Raw genomic sequence first — 21,755 nt, 5'->3', positions numbered from 1 at the left:
GAGAAAGGATACTCAGTCTGTAACAAGGTCCTTGGACCTGTCACTCCCACTATGAGCTTTTCTCTACAGACCCCTACAGGATGCAAGGCCTACATAAAACTGTTCCACATGTAGCAGGCACAGCCACTTGCCATCACTTCTGGTTTGATAAATTTTCAAATCTAAGATAATAAAAAGAGACCCAATATTTTCTTAAAACTTGTCTAAAGGACTTACTTTGAACTCATAAGTCACTGGACATAAACATTTTCTAGTTTACCCGCTAAAGTGCTTTGCACATTAGAAAAAAATATGAAAGCAAAAACAGTTCTATAGCCTATGTTACTTCCTTATCTTACTATCAAAAAATACATTATTTTTATAGGCCTATACTTTGCCCTTTCTTTAAACTTGGCCTCTCATGTTTAAACACCATCTATGTAAAGAACAGACAAGGAGGTGGGGCTCCCAACAGGGCAAAAGAAAAAGGGAAAGCCAGGAACATGGCAAAAGTCTTTCCAGGTAGTCTAAAGATAATTCATTCTACATGGAACAATTCATTTCCCCTCCAAAGTCCCTCACTCCATCTCTGGGTTTCATGTATAGTATATCTCACACCTTCTTCTTCTTTCCTCTCTGTTTTCCATTGCAATGGGACCACACAATGCAAACTATCTGCAACCAAGAGTCCCCCTAAACAGGACCACCTTATGGGGTCACAGAAGGGAGTAAGCCTGTCTTCCATTCATTGTTGCAACTCATACGTTTGTTGGTTCTGTTCCTAACCCTGTAAGAACAAGTGATTAGGAGACAAAAGAATCACCAGATATAAATCATATTGCTCTCCTATGCTTATTTTTACATGTAGAACATCACCTACCTGGTCTCTGAGGATGAAAAAACATTGCACAACACAGATTATGCATATAACTCACCTCCAAATAAGTGCTTTTTGTAAATTGATATTCTATTAATATTACTAATAGTTTAATATTGCCTAATATTATCTCTGTCCCAACTTAAATTTAACAGAACTCATTCTGCACTTCAGACTAAGGATTCAGTACAATCCACCTAGATACCCAGAGTAAGTGCCAGTCTGAGGACTTGCCTCGATGACCCAGCAGGGAAAGAACATCTTGCCTAACACCAATGACGATGAACAAACTTCTGGAGATCTCAGTAAATGGTAGCACTTCTAAGCCTCGTGGATTTTAAATCTTAAACTCATCAAAAACAAAAGGGAGGACTCTGGAGACCTTGGACAAGTGCTATTTTTCTCATGTTACTTGGTCTTTATTCTTATCCTCACAATAGCCCTGTGAGGTAGGCAGATGAGACATTTTCATCCACTTGATCAAGTTTACTCTACCATTTAGGTGTCAGGAAAGTAGGTTGTAATTACTCTATGAAAATGACAACCACAAAAAAAAGCATTTGAGGAAGTGAAACTATGAATTCATGTTAAGTTTATAAGCTTTTTCAATAAAACAAAATGGCTCTCTTCACCAAAGAAAAAGAAACAGTACAGAACAAGAAATATTAGCTTTCAGCAAAACAAAATAGCCTTTTAATGTGCCTAAGCACATTAATAATCTGTGTGCCTCCCATCAGGCCAATGCAATTGTGAAAACATACCTGAAACATTTGCCTGACTTTTCTTCGGGGCAGACTGACATTTAGTTTATGCATCAATTGATGTATCTCTTCAATATTCAATAAGCCATCGCCATTCTTATCAGCCTCCTCAAAGGTCTGCTTCACCCACGTGCAGAAAGGTCAAAGAAAACACTTGTGTTTTCATCAAAATAAAAACTGCTCTGTCACAGAATACTCACAAGGACATTTATGGATAATGTGGACCTTGAGAAGAAATTGTTTTGGAGAGACCCTACAATTCACGGGCTCTAAGGAATTCCTAACAGTGACAATATAACAGGAAAGGCAAGGAAGGCGAACCTCCACTGTGAAATGGGAGTCAAACCAGTCTATTGTGAGAGCTTCTTTAATTCAAACATCCTTACCTAGCATATCCAAATTTAAGCTAAACCTATTGCCGCCAAAACAGTGCATTTCATCAATTGTAAGGATGAAAACCTGCATTTATATATATATATAGTCCTAACTCTACTCCAGAAGATAATACCTTAATCCACATCTCCATTCGTAAACACCATAAATTCAAGATATTTCTATATGAAGTATTTTCCTGACCACAAATCTTATATCCCCACGCATAAGGTTAGAGGGCCTCATTTATGAGGTATAGAGGTAGCACGAGGCAGGAGTGGCCGAGTGTGAAAGCTGTTAAGCACTCTGTTCAAGGATTTCTTTATGATGAAACCTCAAATATATTTGGGCCTTACCTTCTCCTATGCCCTTTCACCTAGAATCTCTTTACATTCACAATACTCCTGGTATGGGATTTGAATTCTTTTCTCAGCCACACGTCTATATTTAAGAAATTAGACCATCCATTTCAATCCCATCTTTATTCAGATGAGTATGTAAAACTAAAGGAAAAGGAGAAATGTGGTCAGAATTGGTAAGAGAACAAGGTCTCATACCCAGGTCTGTTATGACCGGACATAGCACCTCATCTCTCCCTTGTAAGCCCTACCTCTATTCTGCATTCCTCTTCGCACTGCTAGCTTTGGCAGTTCTCATAAAATTGGCCCAAACTTCTGATCACAGTCAGTAATATGAAGAAGAGGACTGATGGGACTAGTAGATGTTCTCAAAGTTCAGAGTTTAGAAATACAGGATTTCTATCATGTGATATTACATATTCATAACATACATGTGATTTCCATATGCCATGTTTTATAAGACCCTCAGAGGGATGAGCAAACTGAATGGATGAAATGAAAATTCCCACTTAACTTTTAGCAGAGGATTTTTTAAAAAGGGGATGATTATAGTCGTTGAAGGGTAGGTTAGACAGGCCAGAATGGTGTGTGTGCTTGAAGTACCAAATTGAGCTTCAAAGAATGAAGGGTAATAAAAAGGGAAAGAATGAGGGGGATGGAAACAAACCGGAAAAGCAAAGTAGGAAAAAACATAGGTTAAAAGCCAAGAAATGGGAGGACAGGAGGGCATAAGAGAAGGCCAGTAGACAATACTCGTTCTCAAGCTGTGACATCACTGAAAGGTTTCCATCTTAACCCAAATATCAACTTATCTCCCAGGGGTAGCAAAGCACATTTACATTTCCCACGTGTCAAGTTAGGATTACAAAAGACTGTGCCTTAGAAAGGAAAAACACATGCGGAAACAACACAGTGAATCCCATTAATTTTTATCATTTATATGTGTTAACATTTGTAATTTTAAAAAGAAAGCAAAAACAACCAGAACGGTAATGGAAAGGTAAAGTCTGATTCCTTCTAGAGTTAAATAGAGGTGATTTCCAGATGGTAAATACCTTGATTCACACTTTGTGCCCTTCATGATATTTTTTTCTTTGTCCCTTTAAATACTTTTTTTTTTTGCTTTTTTAATGAAAAACATCCTTAGCTTTGTATTCTTTAAAAAATTCAAATCCAGTACTTTAAGAAATTCATGAATAAAGCAGATAACATTTTAAAATAAATATAAGAGCATAGCTCTTAAGCTAGAGGTGTGGCTCAAACAGTAGAGCAGCTGCCAGCAAACGCAAGGCCCTGCATTCAGACCCCAGTAAAAGTGCTGAGATCTTTCAAGTTCAGCTTTTCCTTGTAGAGTTCAGTTAGGACCTCATTATATATGTTACCTGGAAGTTAAAGGGAGACTCAGACCTAGAGGAAAAGTAACCAAAGAATCAAAAGGGTGAACCAATGAGGTGGGCCAATTACTAATAAGTATCCAAATCCTTTTTCTCTATTTTTTGTGCACAAAGCACCTGCTCAGTTAACTCCGTTTCTTCTGACTGTTGACACTGCTCTGTTCCCCACAATATGTTTAGCTGACAAAGTCTTTCAAAGACTTTTTTAGAGAAAAGGAAGAGGCAATGAAGCCCTCAATGAGTGCATTCTAGAGATACAACCTGTCAGGATGGGCCTGTGCTGGCAACCTTCATCATCTGTGCATAAACTGGCACAGATGGAACTGGTGAGGCAAAATGGAGATGGAGTCAGACCAAGAGATGCACATTAGTCCTAATTCTACCACTACCCTGGCCCTGTGACAGTGGTCACTCAGCACCCCCTCAGAACCTCTGTTTCTTGATCTACAAGGTCCAGGAGCATAATTACATAACTGTGAGGTCCTTCGAATTCTAAGACTCGATCAAAGAAAAAAATTCTTTCCAGGAATGGTACACATAATATACAACTGCAGGTGAAAGGGTCTGTATCTTCAAGCTATTCTTAATCAAGATACGAGTGCCTAGAAAAGCTCTGAATTACAGATTGATAGCTAAACACACAACAGCTTTAGGAAGAGAAGCTGTCATTCTGCAGAAAAAATCCAGAATAAAACTGAATGGAAATTAATGGTTCCATTAATGGAGACAAGTGGGAGAATAGACAGAACTGAATGGTGTGCAACGGTGGACAAACTTCCTGTACAAAGCCTAATGGTAGATATTTTAGATCTGCAGTCTGTTTGATCCCAATTGCAACTACTCCACTCTGCCACTGTCACAGAAATACATGAATGTGCACAGCTGTATTCTAATAAAACTTTATGGACAGTGGAGTTTGAATTTTAAATAATTTTCACGTCATAAAATATTCTTCTTTTGTTTTGTTTTTGTTTTTTTTTCTTTTAGTCATTTAATACCCATTCTTAGCTCAGGAACCCAGACAAAAATAGGTGGTGTGCCAGATTTGCCTACCCTATAGTTTGAGAGAATGGAATAAAGCTTTACTATATGACATGCATAAGGGGCTGCCTCAGGTCTTCTGGGTGTCATGAGACAAAGTGGGGAAAACATGGAGCAGAATGGTAAGAAACACCCTGAGGTTGGGTGCCAGCACCATCATTTGAGCAGTGAGGCTGCTGAGATTTCAGACTTTAAGCTGTCTGGATAGGAAAGAAGCTTGTCACCTCTTACCTATCCAGCAGCAATCCTCTGTGCTGGGCACTGACTTAAGGACTTTGCTTATGTCGATTCATTTAATGCCCAAACACCTCCACAGGTTTGGCACTATTAACTTTCATCATTACCATGTTACACACAGACTTTCAGGCAAAAGAGTTCAATTCCCCCAAATTTACACAGCACTTGCCGGAGTTAGGGCTGGACCCCAGGCAGCACAGCACCAGGTCTGAGTCCTTAGCCATGGTACCATGTAAGAAACACATCTAGGTCCCTCAATGCAGCCAGGCTATGGAAACAACTGGATCCACAGTTTAGATTGCATGGATTTTCTCCTTCAGCCATTTAAAATTCAATATGCTCATTGTTCATTCACAGTTAGTTGAGTTCCAAGTGAAATATGAATCTGAAATCTGTTCTCTTCAATTAATGTAAATAGATGTATGTGTGACCAACGATGTCATTCTGTTAAGATATTACCTAAAACCTTATCAAATTCTGACAAATTTGTATAAAAATGGTTCCATCTCAACATAACTTACCATTTTTTACTTCAGCTTTTTCCTTATTATTCATTAATTTCTTCTCTTCTTAATTTTTTTTCTTCACTGGCACAAACATCTTCTACCTCTAAATTTCTTTCTTTCCCTTCCCTTCCTTCTCTCTCTCTCTCTCTCTCTCCCTCCCTCCCTCCCTTCCCTCTCCCTCTCTCCCTCCCTCCCTCCTTCCTTCCTTCCTGAGTTAGGAGAAAGTTTTATCATGGGTAAAAGTACACATTCAAGGGGTGAGTGTGGGTTCTCAAGAGAGAGACACCACTTCTACATTTCTTATAAATTGTTCCTCTGCAGGTCTAGGCTATACTTGCTATCAGATTGTGTATTTTCCGAATATGAAATCTCTCAGCTTACAACCTGGTAAGTTTATTTTCAAGTACCAATAAACACAGATAAGCAAATTAGGTTTAGCCCTGGTGCCAGTGGCTCACACCTGTAATCCAAGCTACTTGGGAGGCTGAGGTACTGACGGTTACAGTTTGAGGTCAGCCCAGGCAAATGGTTCATGAGACCCTATCTTCAAAATAACCAGAACAAATGGGTTGGAGATATGGCTTAAGCAACAGAGTACCTGCTTTGCAAGCACAAAGCCCTGAGTTCAAATCCCATCCTGCTAGCAAAAAAAATTTAGGTTTAAAAAAAAAGTTGACCAACAAAGCAAAAAGAGGCTTCTGCCATTTATACTCATCTCTCATTAGTTCATGTCAAGTGTTCTGACACAGACTTGTGTGAGAGACTACAGGCTGTGGAATACTGTGAATGTGTCTTAGGTAAGTGGGTGAGGACAGCAGCTTGTGGACCTAATTATCTACACAAAGTCATTCCCTTCCCTTCTTCCAAACAAAAAGAACCTCAGTTTTATTCAGGTATACGAGAGTCACGTGTTTTAATGGTATGGGGAGCTGAAGGGGAGAGGGGTGCATCTTGGCCTTAATCCAGCCATCTTTGAGGTATAGTCCTGGGGGTCCCTTGAACCAAGAGGTCTCCTAATTTCAGCATCTTATCTGTGTGATACTGGATTTTCTCCAAATATTTTAAGTAAACCAACACATCATAATAGGTTGGATGCAGAAGCAAATGAATGAACATATGTGTGCTATTAAGTCCAATATTAGAGACTTGCAAAACAGTGAAGCAATGGGACTCTTCCAATTTGTTTTGCTTTGAAAAATGTAGTTATTTTTCATAAAATGCTGTGTTAACATGTAGTTCATTATGACTTTAAAAACTGTCAGATTTGGTCTTAATAGGACAAATACCCACAGACAGAACCCACATAAACAAAGGGTCTTTGGCCTCTTCACGTTTCAAGAATACAAAAAAGGCTCCTGGTAACAATGTTCAATTGTGACAATGAAGATCTCTTGCCAGTGATTGGCTCAGAAATGGGCCTGCAATAGTAATTGTGACCAAAGATGAAGAGGTCATTTTGGGGGGTTTCTGGGAAGTTTTTCTTTGTTCTTCAGAAAGATCATGAGAAGAAACTTCACTGCCTCTGAGTAGGACTGTGTTTGGAGCTGCTGCCTGAAAAGCCTGCAGCTCACTTTGACCATCCACATGCTGAGGTTGGCAGACCTCATCACTGAGCCACTGAACTGACCCACCCTGGAACTGCCCCATCTTAAGTTCCGGCTTTTGAGAATACATAAGCTCCTTACCATCCAAAGCACTGTTAGGATGGCCTCTGCTGCTTGCATCAGAAAGCATTCCCACTGATGCAGTGGTTTTGCTCATTTGTTTTTCATCAAATGCTGAAAACTTAAAAATCAGACCAACAGCCTGAGGCACAGAAAGTTAGTTCCCATGGTTGGATTTTGTTCATTCGTGATTCCTGCTTGCACTTATCTGCTCGCTGTGACTATGGATGAAAACGTCATGGCCCATCAGCTCAGGCCACCACGCTGTCCAGATCCCTTCATGGGCTAATATTTCCTTCTGCTGCAATAATACCTTGGGTGAGGGATTACAGCTGGATCAGCACAAATTTCTCACTACTCTACAAAAATGAGGACATGCAGGCCAATGCCATCAAGGAGATGGCATTTCTCCCCACACGGACAGAAGCACACATCTTTGGGCCATTTGAAATGTGAAGACGAGAACCCCGCCAGTGGGCTAGTCAGATACCCTCACTTTACAGATAGGGAAATTGAGGTCAAAAAGGCCATGCCACACGTGCAGCTCCATCCCAGCAGGGAACAGTGCCTTCAGACTATCTGTACCATCATTTCTCTCATCAGTACTGAAGGGCCACCAGAATGCTTTCATCAGAAATTAAAAATAGATTCTCCTTTCTCAAGCAATTTGGAGAGGGCAAATGTTAGTAAATAGAAAACAACTTCCTCTAGAGTATCAATCAATTTAGTTTCCACACCGCAAGTTCAAAACAGAAAAAAGCAGAAAGGAGCTCAATGGCTGTGACATAATTGGAACTCAAAAGGTACTTGTTAAAGTAAACTGACTTTATGACAATCAGAATTTTCTCTAATCTAAATCAATGCTTTTCTCGGTTATAGTTAACAAATACTCCTACAATAACACTCAATAATACTTAATAAGAGATCTCTTAGATTAATACTTAATAAGAGATCTCTTAGATTAATACTTAATAAGAGATCTCTTAGATTGTTGGCTAAATTCAAATTCTTCACAAGAATTTTACTCCTGAGTTCATACAACTTTATGTCTCTATAGTTTTACGTATTCATCTACTGGGGGTGAGAGTCAGGAAGGGAGTAGAGGATGTAAGGGTTAAAAGAAAGAAACAGAAAGGAGATGCTCTTAAACTCATAATTACGGGAAGAAAAAATGCATATCTATCCTCCCTTTGCACACACACAGCACATGACTCAGAAATGAAACTATGAGGAGGATATTGGTCATGGGTCCTCTGCCTCTTGGCGAGGGAGTCCTCATCACTGATGCCGGCCATCAGGTACTTGAGGCCGGTAATCCAGGTGCGTGCTTCCTCAGGATTGGAGGTGATGAGGTCCAGGGACTCCATGTGGTTGCCATGGTAGATGGTGAAGCAGCAGCTAGGATCGAAGTTCCCCTCAGCTTGTCTGTGGAATATTTCAGACTGCCGGCCCTCGGTGACTTTATAAATGGAGTCAATAAGAACTGTGAAGGAAGTGAGATGCATGGTTATATGGAAACGATATTTACTTACAGTGATTAAGAAACAAGGAGAGCAAAATTCACTCTCTGATAGTTTTGGGTTAAGTCCATATGTGAAACACTGGACCTACTGTTTCCTGCAAGGAGACTTCTCCACATAACTCTTTACTTTTCTGAGAATTCTTAATAATGTCCTTCTCCCAAGGCAATGATTTAGGACTTTTGAAACTTATAGTCAAAAGATAGATATGCCCATCAGGGCAAGAAACTGGTAGAAAAGGTAACTAATACATATGTCAAATTCTCAGTTATATACCGATGGAGGGAAAACATGCAAAGACCTAGAGGTGACTGGTGTTTTGCAAAATGCATGAGAAGATAGTTAGAAAATTGAAAGGAAAAGAAATTTTCTGGTAACCAATTAGCACAGCTAAATGTGACTGACATTCCTAAAGAAAGTGCAGCAGGCCTTGGAGAAGCACAGAGGACAAGGTGACATCCCATAGGAAGGACAGGAAGATCCAGAAGTATCAGGCCCACTCCGGGGATGCTGAAGAGGTTGTTTATGCTGCACCGGGAAACTCAGGAGAGAGAATAACGGGAGATAAACTGAAAAGGTGGATGAAGGTTAGATCTTGGAGAGGCAGGCTGGGATACTAGGATATTTAGGAGGTGAAGCAAGATAAAAACACTAAAGACTTGGAACAGAGAAGCACTGGTCTTTTCGTTTGCTTGTTTATTTTGTTGCTGATATTGTTTTCCTGCTTGTTTTTAAGCAAGAACGAGTAGTATTGACCATCCTACCAGTTTCCCAGGTACACATTTTACTCTTCATTCTGCCTTAGAGGCAGGGTCCTGGTTTTATTGTTATAAACTAATTCCCCATATAACTAATAGGAAAATAAGACTTCACTCAGCTCCAGGAAAAGTCCTTGCAGTCTGAAACCATTAGGGTGGTCCCACCCCACTATTTCTTAGGATTGATTTAGGTGTGGACATGCAACCCAGTTCTAACCACACAGATAAGGGCAGTCTGCGTTGAAGGAAGGATATAGAAAGAGGTTCTTTTCTTTTGGAAGAGAAGGTTCTTTCTGCCCAAAACTGCCCAGGCCATGTTGCTACTTTCTTGACTACAATGTCTGTGCTCAAGGGACAGAGCCCTGGGCACTTCAGGGAACAGAATGAGAAACAAAATGCCCCATGCACAGGTGCTGCTGATATCTGAGCTTCTTGATAGATGAGTTAATACATTTGCTTATGATGCAAGCTTACTTTAGAGGAGGGCTTATCTGTTACAGATAAAGACAGGAAAGAAAATGGAAACTGATTAGGAGACTTTGCAATAGGTCATCAGAAAGGTGAAGAGACTTGGGACCAAAGAGGTTACCATGCGGCCAGGAAGGGACTGATGAGAGCTGCTGCAGAGGGCTCAGCATAGCAGGAGTACATGACAGTTTATTTAAGTGTCAGCGTGCCTGGCTGAAGGCATACTCAGAGAGCTTCTACAGCATTATTTCTAGGTTATGTCTGGGAGGGTTCTTCTGTAAGAAATTAATATTTGAATAAGTAGACTGAAGAAAGAAAAGCCTCCCTCAACAAATGTGAGTAGGACCATCCAATCAGATGAGAGCCCAGACAGAACTCTCTCTTCTGGAGTTGGAACACCCATCTTCTCCTGCCCTTGCACATCAGAAGTTCAGCTCCTCTGGCCTGTGGATGCTGACACCCACATAGTCAGCTTCCAGGCTCTCAGGCCTGCAGGTTCACACTGCGTCACGCTACTAGCTTCCCTGCTCTCCAGCTTGCAAAGGGCATAATAGGGCCCTTTTCAGCCTCCATAAGCAAAGGAGCCAATAACTAGTAAATCTCTTCCCAGCTATAGCTACCTATCCATCTGTCCATCTATCTTAGTGGTTTTGTTTAACTAGGGGAATCCAGATAATATGATGTAGAAGAGAGGCTTTAACTAGGAGTCAGATCAAAATGATGCCATTAAAACAGTGTTGCTCTGAGGCCAATAGGAAAAGGGGACCAGGAACTAGAGAAAAGGTTAGATCAAAAAGAATTAACCTAGAAGGTAACACACACGCACAGGAAATCAATGTGAGTCAATGCCCTGTATAGCTATCCTTATCTCAACCAGCAAAACCCCTTGTTCCTTCCTATTATTGCTTATACTCTCTCTACAACAAAATTAGAGATAAGGGCAAAATAGTTTCTGCTGGGTATTGAGGGGGGGAGCGGGAGGGGGTGGAGTGGGTGGTAAGGGAGGGGGTGGGGGCAGGGGGGAGAAATGAACCAAGCCTTGTATGCACATATGAATAATAAAAGAAAAAAAAAAACAGTGTTGCTAATTCATTAATCAGGTGACTGCACTCAGAATATAGCAATACTTTTTAAAGCCCACTGGAGTTATGATGTCCCTTACCTTTTATGCGAAAATAAAAGGTCTCAAGCTATAAAAACTAATATCCCAATTTTTAAAAAGTACATCATTTTCCAACTATTTCCAGGAGAAATATTAGCCTTTACTGCATTCATAGATGAGACAATTTTTATGCATTTAAATTCCCCAAAGATGGTGATTATCTCAATACCATAATCAGCTGACCCCAAACTTGCAAAAATATGAAAGTTCCACAGATCTGGAGCTTCCCCAGAGCCTACCCAGTGTTAACCATGTGTTATTGTGTCAATCCAAGCAAAGAATTCAAAGACTGGTTTTACTTTTTGCCTTCTCACTCTTCCTAGAAGGTCGCCATCGGAGGCGGGTCCGGTGCTCATCCAGGTAAAAGAGCCGGACGAGGCCTTTGGTCCCACGCTTCAGTTTGATCATCTGTGTCCCGGACTGCATTACACTCATGCATCTCTCAACTGCAAAAGAGATCAAAGAACATTCAGCTCTAGCACAATGCAATGTGCACACTGGTAGCCAGGTCTTACAGGCAAATAAAACTTCTGATGCACCCTCAAAGACCACAGGGACCAAAGGACAAATTTGGCCAGAGTTAGCCTGAAATAGAGAACTGTAAAGGAATTAATTCAATTAATGTTGTGCCAGTAAAAGGCCTTACTGACAAAAATAAAAAATCACTTTCCAGATAAATAATACATTAGTGTTGTACAGAGCGAGCTTTTATTCTGGGTTTTTTTTTTTTTTTGAATGACACTAACGAGCACTTGATACTTGGATTTATGTTTCTAAAGCAAGTTTTCAGATATGCCAAATCTTGTGTTTTTATACAACCAATTGTAAAAGCATCTTATAATAATAATGCGCTAAGGTTTTTGTTTTGTTTTTGTTTGTTCGTTTGTTTGTTGGGATGCTTGAAATTGAACCCAAGGCCTTGTGCATGCTAAGCAAGTGCTCTACCTTAATAATAATACTTTAAAATGTAACCAACAAGTTGGCAAAATACCAATGATTGTGAAAGTTGGATGATAGTTACATGTAAATTCATGTTACTACATTTTTGTTTGAAAACAGTTGAATAAATTTTTTATATAACCAGGAAATACAACATTTTCACAATTGAAATATTTGTTAATGCATTTAAACTGCTAAGATTTTTTTCATCTGGTGAAATAACTTAGCAACTGAATTCAGGTAATATCCAAATCGCACAGTGTCTAAGTGAAAGCTGTCATTTAAAACCAATCTGCCTTGAGATGAATCTTGCAGGAAGTAAGCCTCTGCTGGTTTTGCCGGTTTCACCTTGTTTTAGAGATACTCTTCATCAGTTTCACGAGCCTTTGGTGACCTATTAATCACCCAATTAAGGAATAGGCACCTGACTTAAGCTTAGAGCCAACTAACACCCTTCCAAGGGCCACCAACCCTGAGCAAGTCATTGACTGAAATAGAACTGAGCCATTTCAACAACTGGATCCTAACAGATGCTCCTGATTGGCCACCCTAAGGGGTCATAGTTGTCACATTTCTTATTCTTCCTAAGAATGATAGTAAATTACATTTTCCTCTGGATTCTGCAAGCTTTGCAATACTCTTCCAAATACTTTTGCTTCATTATGTCAACAAGAAATAGATTATTTGAAATATCTATTTCTGAGTACCAACCTTAGAAAGTGATGCTGTTAGGAGCAACAGATAAAAGAAACACAGTATTAGACTTCAGCTTTTTTGGATAAGTATTTTGTCTTTACAAGGAATCCGATCCAACAGCTTAACACTGCATGGATGGGGTACCCATTAAAGATAACTTCCACATACCCACCAGCACTACTTACTCTATGAAGAGTCTTTCCTTACTATAATTAAATCAAGGAGGAACTGCATAAAATTAAGTACAGTTATAGGACTTGATAGTGTAAGGAAGGTGAAGCATAGGTTGCCTTACTCATTTAATCTAAGTCATCAAATACTCAAGTAAGATTGCTTAAGAAAACTGTGACTGATGGTGTAGTTCAATGGTAGAGCACTTGCCAAAAATCATGAGGTCATGGACTGGATCCCCAGCACGACTAAGGGTGGGGGGTGGGGGGAGGAGGGAAGGGAAGGGAAAGGTAGTGATGAGAAGGGAGTATCAGAGTAAAAGACAAAACCATCAAATCAAACCAACCAAGCTGAAACTCCCAGGAAAACTTCTGAGAGCATCACTGACTACTGACAACAGGCCACATCCATAAACAAGATGTCACAGAGCAACAACTTTTCTTAAGCACAGGACTGTCATGAAATGAAGAAAAAACAGGAGGTTTTTTTTTTTTAGTTTTAAGAGTTTAAATTTAAAAAGAATGAGGCATCTAAAAAGATGCTATTTAATGACCCTTAGAACTTGGTAGAGAGCACAGTCAGCATCTCCCTTGGATAGAATTCCAACTGTGCCACCTACAAACTGCATAAAACTCGGGCAAGTCACTTAACCTCTGTGCCTCCAGTTCCTTATCTGTAAAATGGAGGTAATAATGTATTTTTCCTCTTGGATTTTGGTGAGGACTGAATGAGTTAATTCATTAGAAGTACTGAAAACACTCCCGGACACACCATCAGCACTATAAATCATAGCTATTTTGTGGTGTACTGAATGATTATTACCCCAAATGCACTATTCAAGTTCTAACCCTCAGTGTGATAGTGTTGGGAGAGAGACCTTTCGAAGGTCATTAGCTTTAGCAAGGTAAGGAGAGTGGGGCTTCCAAACAGGATTAGTGTCCTTACAAGAAAGCTCTCTCTCTTCCGCCCCATCCCTCTTTCCTCCCTTTCTTTTCCCTGTCCCGTCCCTTTCTGCTTGCCATATGAGGCGAAAGTAGTCTATTGGCAATCCAGAAGAAGAACCATTACTGGTAAATTAATTGATCTGTTCCTGATCGTGTATTTTTCAACCTCTAGCACTGTAAGAAATAAATGTCTGTGGTTTACACCACTCGGTCTATGGTATTGAGTTATGGCAGTATGAACTAAGACATAATTATTATAGTTTTATTATTATGAAAATCTTTAAAAATAAATGTCAACCTGGAAGTAAAGACAGAAATACTATACAAGACCAAAGAAAAAGAGATTGGAATGGGGACAAACACCAATGCAGACTTGGAAAAGGAACAAGAAAGAGTATGGTTAGAGAAAAGGGAAAAGATGAGCCTCCACATTTGAAAGAGTGACTCACAGGGGAATTGGCAGGACATATGACTCCAAGTGCAGGCTAAGACTAGGTTGTGCAGGATGCTGGTATAGTAAGATGTGATCCACTGGCAATGAGCAATTTACTAGATATTTCTGAGCAAAGGACTGGCCCAATAAAAACATAATTCTGAAATCTGTGTCTCTGGGAAGAGAAAATAAAAAACTGTTAAAACAGAGTGGGAAACTGAATTATCATAACATCAGTAGTGACTACCTATGTATCTGATATAGTGTCCTCTACTTTTCTTGCACCACCTGCTAGGGTTTGGATCCTACATGTTAAAGGCTTGATCGCTAACCTATGGAACTACTGGGAAGTAGTGGAACCTTTAAGAAGTGACCTAGGTCACTGCGGGTGTTCCTGTGACAGGATTAGAATACCCTAGTCTTTTCCTCTTCATTTTCCCCATTTGTGATGTGAGCAGTTTTGCACTTCTCCATGCCACCGCCCGGATGTGCTGCCTCACCACAGGCTACAAAACACTAGGCCAATCAACCATGGAACTGAAATGTCTAAAACTGTGAATCAAAATAAACCTTTCTCTTTTTAAGTTCATTTATCTCAGGTACATATTACAGCAAAAGAAGACTGACTAACACACTGGCCCCATCTTTCCTTCTCACTTTCCCATCTCCTTTTCAGTTCCCTGAAATAGAATTGCTATGGCTATAGCATCTCAAGATTTTAACAAGAAAGGCACAGTGATACTAGGGAAGATTTAGTTACTTCAGCTAACAAATACCACCTACCTCTTAGCAAGCATCACCAAGAAAAACCCAACACTTTAAAGTGGAATTCAATCCCTCAGTGAAAGAATACATTTACACAATATATTAAAAATTCACCAGTTTTGCATTTATCCCACTGACACTGTGGGCTAAGATGTCAGCGTGATGTATTGCAGTGAACACAGACACAACTCAACGTACTTGGTAGTCAAGGTAGAACAAGGTGTCTCTTTAAGTGTTTGTGTAACTGCTTCATCCTGCCTCCCTAATTGCTCTCTTTCATGTAGAAAAGCCAAATCAAAAACCTGAGTTCATCAAAGTGTTGAAAGTCACCCAACCCTCTTCACTCTTCCCCAAAACTCAGAGCAAATAATCCTTTGCAGTTGCAAAGTGAACCAAAGAAGAACTACTCTCAACTTTTCTTGGTAACTCATGACCTGAGAAAATAGTCTTCCAGTCTCATCCAAATCACTTTTGTATCAACATGTGCCTCCAGTAGAGATGGGTAACAGCAGTCACCACCTTGCATGAAAGTCATTCTCCAGTCATGCTAGATTGGTAGGTAACATAAAAAAGTGTAAGAAAGGCTTCACTGCAGGTAAACAAGGGAAGAATCCAGTGGCTTAAAATGCTACAACCTCATCCAATACATTTCCAGTGCTGGAGATTCTCTGTGGAAGACTTCAAAAATGGGCTGCGAATTGAGGCAGCTGAAAATATGCAAACAATCCCTTTGACCCTACATCAAAGATTTTTAATATTTTTAGAAAACGAGTTTGTACAGAGACAATGCAGCAACATCCAAGAATATAGGGAGAGAAATGTCTACCAGTCACTTGCCTATCAGACACCATTTTGCTCTGCTATTCTCCAGACCTCCACATGTACACTAATTTGCTGCACTGATTGAAATCATGATATTTAAGTCATTTGGCACTCTGCTTTTTCATTTGTATTATAAACAGCTTTCCATGTTTCTACACAGTCTTAATAATTATCATTTTAATGGCTGCCTACCAGAGTAGCATAAATATTTAAAGAGCAGAACAGATGAGTGAAGGACTATTTTCCTAACTTTCTTACATAATTAGTTTGAAAACTCTTAATAGTCTCATCTATAAAATGAAAGGCATAGCAACATGATTTACAGGTCCCTTAGAACTCAACTCTCTTAAAAAGATTTAATCAGTTCTTTCTGGCACAGTCAGTTCAAGATAAGTAAAATTTCCAAATTCCCTTAAGCAGAGACTGTTAAAAGCAAATGAACAAAAAATACTTCGGATTCAGAGTAACATATAGGAAGTGTATATCATTAGGGAGAATCCCAAGAATTTCACTAAGTATGTTTGACATCTAAGAGGCTTAGATTCTTTAAGCCAAGTTTGAATCAGATGCGATCATATTTTAAGAGTGTCAGATCTACCATCAGAGGCTGATCTTTACAATTTTATTGAGATATAATTTATATGTGATGAAATTCACCTGTTTCAAATCTGCAGTTCAATGGCTTTAGTATTTACAGTGTGTGGCAATCTAATTTCAGGACACTCCCATCCTCCAAGAAGAAACCTCAGGCTCATCTGCAATCACTTCCCATTTTCATCCACAGTTCTAGACAGACACAAACCTGCTTTCACTCTCTACAGATGGGTCTTTTCTGGACATTTCAAACACAAAATCAAACAATCAGAAGTCTTTGTGCCTGGCTTCTTTTATTTAGCATAATGCTTCTGAGGTTCTAAACTGATCATCTTATGTTCTGTCTTCTCTTCCCTCCTCTATCTCCCGCACATCACATTAAACCCTTCCACCAGCACTTATGGTAAAATGACCCTGATTAGAAAACTGACCGAACATGTACACAGTGGAGTACTATGTAGCTATTAAAAATAAGGACGATCCCTGAACTGCTATGGAGTAAATGTTAGGAGATACTAGCAAAGCTATATGTAAATAAAGAGACTTTAAATACGCTATCTTTCGCCTAAGAAAAATGAGAACTCTAAAAAATATACAATTGTGTACTTATTATAAAAAGAAACACAAGAAGGATAAACCAGAAAACAATGAAATTGATTACCCATAAGAGCTGGAGAGAATCTACTAAAGAGGATAGAGAATGACCCTCAGTATCCTACATATGTAAAAGTCAAGATGAAATCAACAAGAATAGGAATGGGGAAATAAAAACAAAGTAATACACAAACACAGAAAGTATTCCACACACATGTACATGTGTTTCTCTCTGTGTTTGTGTGCATCATAACTGCATTTCCTATCTCTGCCTTTGGCTCTGTTCCAAGGGTCACCTGCAAGGTCACAGCCATGCCTCACATTTGTTCAGGGACACTGATCATGCTCTGTACATTAGTAGGCAAACAAAAACAAACAAGAAATCTCCATGTCCTTTGAAAGAGAATCTTTTCAGAGAAAAGGATGTGAAAAACATGAGTAGAATTCTTGCCAGGTTCCACAGATTAGAGTAATCTGAGTAATTGGAAGAGCTTCACTTCTGCAAAGTTTCCTCTCCATGTAGAAAAGCTCTACTCGGCATATGCTATGTTTCCTAAAAAGGAAAGGGAGTTTTCCAAAACTCGTCAGAGAAGAAGTAAAGGGTATATATTTGTATTATTCTTGGCATAAACCAAAACTCTATTTTGGTACATGACAAGGGCTGGAAGATCAAGTATGGGAACTGTAGCTGGGTGGCAGGGGTGTCACAGTTTGGGGGAGCAGGGAGATGAGCAAGAATAGCTCTGGTTCTGGTTCTGTCACTAACTGGCCATGTGAATCTCACGAGGCCATTAAAAATCCTTTCTTAAACCTAAAAAAGGCATTTTCCTCTAAGTTCTTTGAGTTTATAAAAAAGCTGATCTTGCATCATAAATGTTTCTTTCAATAAAACGAAGTTCCAGTTCTTCTGAAAGCCTTTCAGAATAATTTTATTTAAAAACAAAACCAAAAACTGACATCTTAGTGTCTTAAATTTTTAAATGAATGTTTATATAAAATATAACTGCTCTTCACAGGGAATAGCTTCACTTGCAGAGCTATCCCTACCCAACAGCAGGGCCAAAGTCAAATATCAGCTTAGGAATAATCGTGTTTACAAACAGCCATGAGGAGCTCCCTCACCAGGCAAGATTCTTCCCATGGAGGAGCAAACAATGGAGTTCACTGATTTTCTTTTCATTGCCTAAATCACCCCTGTGGGGAAGATAAGATTGTCTTAGCGTCTTTTAGAAACTAATTGGCTACAAGTAACATTTTAGAATTTGTTTGCAAGCCTTATGTGTCATGGTACATTTGCAAAGTGGATGAATACATATGAGGGCGGACATTCAGGTCAAAGAAAGGGTCAAAGGCATTAATAAGCTTTGAAATGTAAAACCTTTTTTAGTTTATTAAATCCTTCCACATAACATTTTTCTTTTTAATGAGATCTATTTTATATGCAACAATCATTTCTGTTCCATAATTTTTAGCCTTAGGAAGTCAATGAAATGCTAATAATAATTCATAATGATAAAGTTTTGTTGGTTTTATTTAATGTTATTCCATTGGGAGAAGGGAAATAAATTAATTTATAAAAACTAAATTTAGTTCTACCGAATATGTAAGCAGTTTTCTATTTCAATACAAGATCAGAAATGACATTATCATCACCATTCTACAATGATTAACTAATTTTAATTAACAATATTTTTTTAAAAGACTACGGACCCTGTTCCATCATTTGTTCATTCATATTATATTGTACTGGACATTTGGGGGACAAAATTCTCAAGCCACAATGAATACAAGTCTTTATTTACAGAGAACATTGCTGCCTAACAAGGGTTAAATCATTTGGAGACTTCCTTAAACATGTCAATCACAGGGCTGGTCCAGTGGCTCAAGTGGTGGAGCACCTACCTGCCTATCATGAGACCCTAAGTTCAAACCCAAGACTAGAAAAAAAAAATGTTGGTAACAAACCTCCAGCATATATCCATCAAATCAGAATCTATTAGGGTAGGGCTAAGTGGCTGTTCTGTTTGTTGCTTTGTTTGTTTAAGCAGTTCTGCTTTGTATTCAGTGTTAAGACTATTCAACATATATAATCTTACTTCTGCCTAATAAACTCTTGGTGAAGTTAGTAGCGATAATTAACTGTCCCTCATTCAGGAGTGGGTAAAACAGACTCAAAGAGGTGAAGGACTTGTCTGAGGTCATAAAGCCAGGAAACAGCAGAGTCAGGGCTCAAAACCCAGTCCCCTGTGCCTCGAAGCAGCACTCCATCCTCCTCACTAGTATAACATCCAACTTCACATCTAGGTCACTAATGGGTTGCCCACTGGCAAGTCTTTTAAACAATCATGACCCAAATTTTCTTTCTACACAAAAAAGAAACCAGGTATACAGGTTCCTAAGACCCTTTGTACAAAATACTAGTCTGTAATACACAAGGTCCAGCTTTTAGAAACTTAGGGATCATAGTGATCCCATTTCATGGTAACAAGATGGAAAAGAAGTGTGAAAATTAACAATAAAATTGGATACGGAATGCAAATAATAATAATAAGGACTAAAGGGGGAGGGGAATAAAAGTGGCCATTGGAGGCTATTGAATTTGAGCCTGGTCTCAGAGGATCACAAAAATGCCTGGTGTTTTTATTGTCCTGGTCTCTGAGGATCACAGAATTGTTTGATATTTGTCCTTGTTCTTCTTAGGCCTCTGAACACTGCTTCACCCCAGTCAGAATGTGTCGATGGTAGCTGTGATTATTTTAACTGACTTGTAAGAACTCTGTTCACCATATTAAAAAATTTAGGCCTTAACACTTGTCCCTAGTAACTGGAAACCCTATTGAACAATTTATTCAGTCATATCAGTAGGGCTTAATTTTCCCTGAAGCCAGTAAAAACATTTTTACTTAGCTGTACAAGAATTGTTCTATCAGAGTCCTAAAAGCATTTCTACTAATATGTTAATAATAAAAAGTTTGCCCGATTCCAAAGTCACTTCAAAGCACTAGCATATAGCTCAAGTGATGGTTAGGTCACAATGAACTGTTGTTAAATGTGAATATACATGACCACCATGAGACAGGTTGAGTGAGGTCATTGAGCAAATCCAGCTTTTCCTAAAGCAGCAGCTGGCCCCCAATCCTGATTTAAGATACAGACTCCTGCACCACATCCCCAGAGCTCCCTGTTGCTTGAATATTTGCATTTTAAAATTCCTCCTGGGTAATTCTGAGACCCCTGTAAGTTTGAAAACCACAGCTCCAGGTACCCATCTACTCACATTACTTCATGTGACCCACAGTAGTCAAGCAGAGTTTCTTGGGCACAGAACTAATCTTAATTTGGAGCACTTAAATGAAAGAAGTAAAGGCCTAATGCTCAGTGCATATGTGGACATTAAAACAGAATCTTCTCCACCACTGATAAAATATGAAATACCCCCGGTAAGGCAAAAGTTAAAAGGTACTGAAATCCTGACCTCCAAGTAACCATTACTCACTGTTTCTCTATAGGCTCTCATCTCCTTGGGGGCTGGCCTGCACTTCACATTTCAGAACTGCTCTAACTTGTATATGACTGCTAAATAGAAGAGTTCTTTTAGTCTTGAGTCTTAATGACCAATCATCATTTTATTCCACTCATACCCCACCCACAGCCATTTCCCCCAACAGCAAGATACTGCTAAGGGATACATACACAGTGCAGTATGCATAGTAAACATAGATTAAGTATTTGTTAAGATTGTTACCGTCTGATTTGTTTCTTAAAGTACTGCACTCTTCCCATCTGCCTCCTGTGTTTATTGTGCAGGAATGTTTATTGTGTACTCCAATAAATTCTTGTCACTCCCCGCAGTTCCCCATTCTTAACTTAAGCCCCTATTTCCTTCACCAACTACTGGTTCATGAAGCTGATCCTTTTGTGTCAAGAACATTGATGATGTCCAAAAAAATCTTAACTGATTTTATGTAAACTGACCTAATTTTCTCCACAGACGTCTTAATTCTGCGTGCCTTTAAAGCTCTCCACCCTTGAGCCAAATAACAGAAAACAGGAGAAATCACACTTTTCTTAGAAAACAAAGCCATGCTGCCCCATTCCCCAAAGCCTTTGTTGCTTTCAGGCCACTGTCTTCAGTGGCTGAAGATCTTGGAGACCACCTGCAGTGCTGAAGCAGGCCTGACACCTTCCAACCACAACCAGCTGGAATTCAAGTTGTATGCCATTAAAAGCAAGCATCTTATTTCTGTGGCAGGTGGTATTGTTTTTGGCTTTAAAAAAAAAAAAATTCCTCCTAAAATCATAAAAATTAATCTCTGTATGGTGAGGAAAATGCCTGGGAAAATCCTTCCACATTTACCTTTCTAAAATCATTTATCCTCATCCAAACCTTTGTCCTAATATCGTAAGCTTTCTTTTAAAAAAATTAAATACCACATAAATATCACTGAGTAAGCGAGCATTCATCACAGCCTATTTGTGGCATTTTGATTGGAGCTGTTATCCTAAATCAGTGTACTACACATTTTAAAATCATTTTTAGAAAATAGTAGAAAATCTAAAAATGGGAAAAACTTTTTATGAGCAAAGTATGCATATGTAATCAGAGCAGATGTGCTATAAAATTTTCCAAATAGTCAATTCCCAAGGAACAAAAGGGCAACATTAAAACCATAACCCCCTAGACTCAAGATGTCTTGAG

General features: G+C 39.1%; 2 protein-coding genes across 9 annotated transcripts in view; both read right to left on the bottom strand.

The window, feature by feature from the left end:
• Positions 1-21,755, bottom strand: part of C5H3orf33 (chromosome 5 C3orf33 homolog) — a 369,083-nt gene that overhangs the window by 188,479 nt on the left and 158,849 nt on the right. The window lies entirely within an intron of this gene.
• Plch1 (phospholipase C eta 1) overlaps positions 1-21,755 on the bottom strand; it is a 220,706-nt gene that overhangs the window by 82,934 nt on the left and 116,017 nt on the right. For all 8 annotated transcript variants that reach the window (XM_074073931.1, XM_074073933.1, XM_074073936.1 and 5 more), the window contains 3 exons: positions 11,398-11,544; positions 8,430-8,673; positions 1,618-1,747 (listed from right to left, as the gene is read on the bottom strand). In XM_074073931.1, the coding sequence (XP_073930032.1) occupies positions 1,618-1,747; positions 8,430-8,673; positions 11,398-11,544 (521 nt within the window). The remainder of the gene's footprint in view (positions 1-1,617; positions 1,748-8,429; positions 8,674-11,397; positions 11,545-21,755) is intronic.

This window comes from Castor canadensis, chromosome 5 (genome assembly GCF_047511655.1).
Source record: "Castor canadensis chromosome 5, mCasCan1.hap1v2, whole genome shotgun sequence".
Taxonomy (NCBI): Eukaryota; Metazoa; Chordata; class Mammalia; order Rodentia; family Castoridae; genus Castor; species Castor canadensis.
This window is presented reverse-complemented; position numbering and strand designations above follow the sequence as displayed.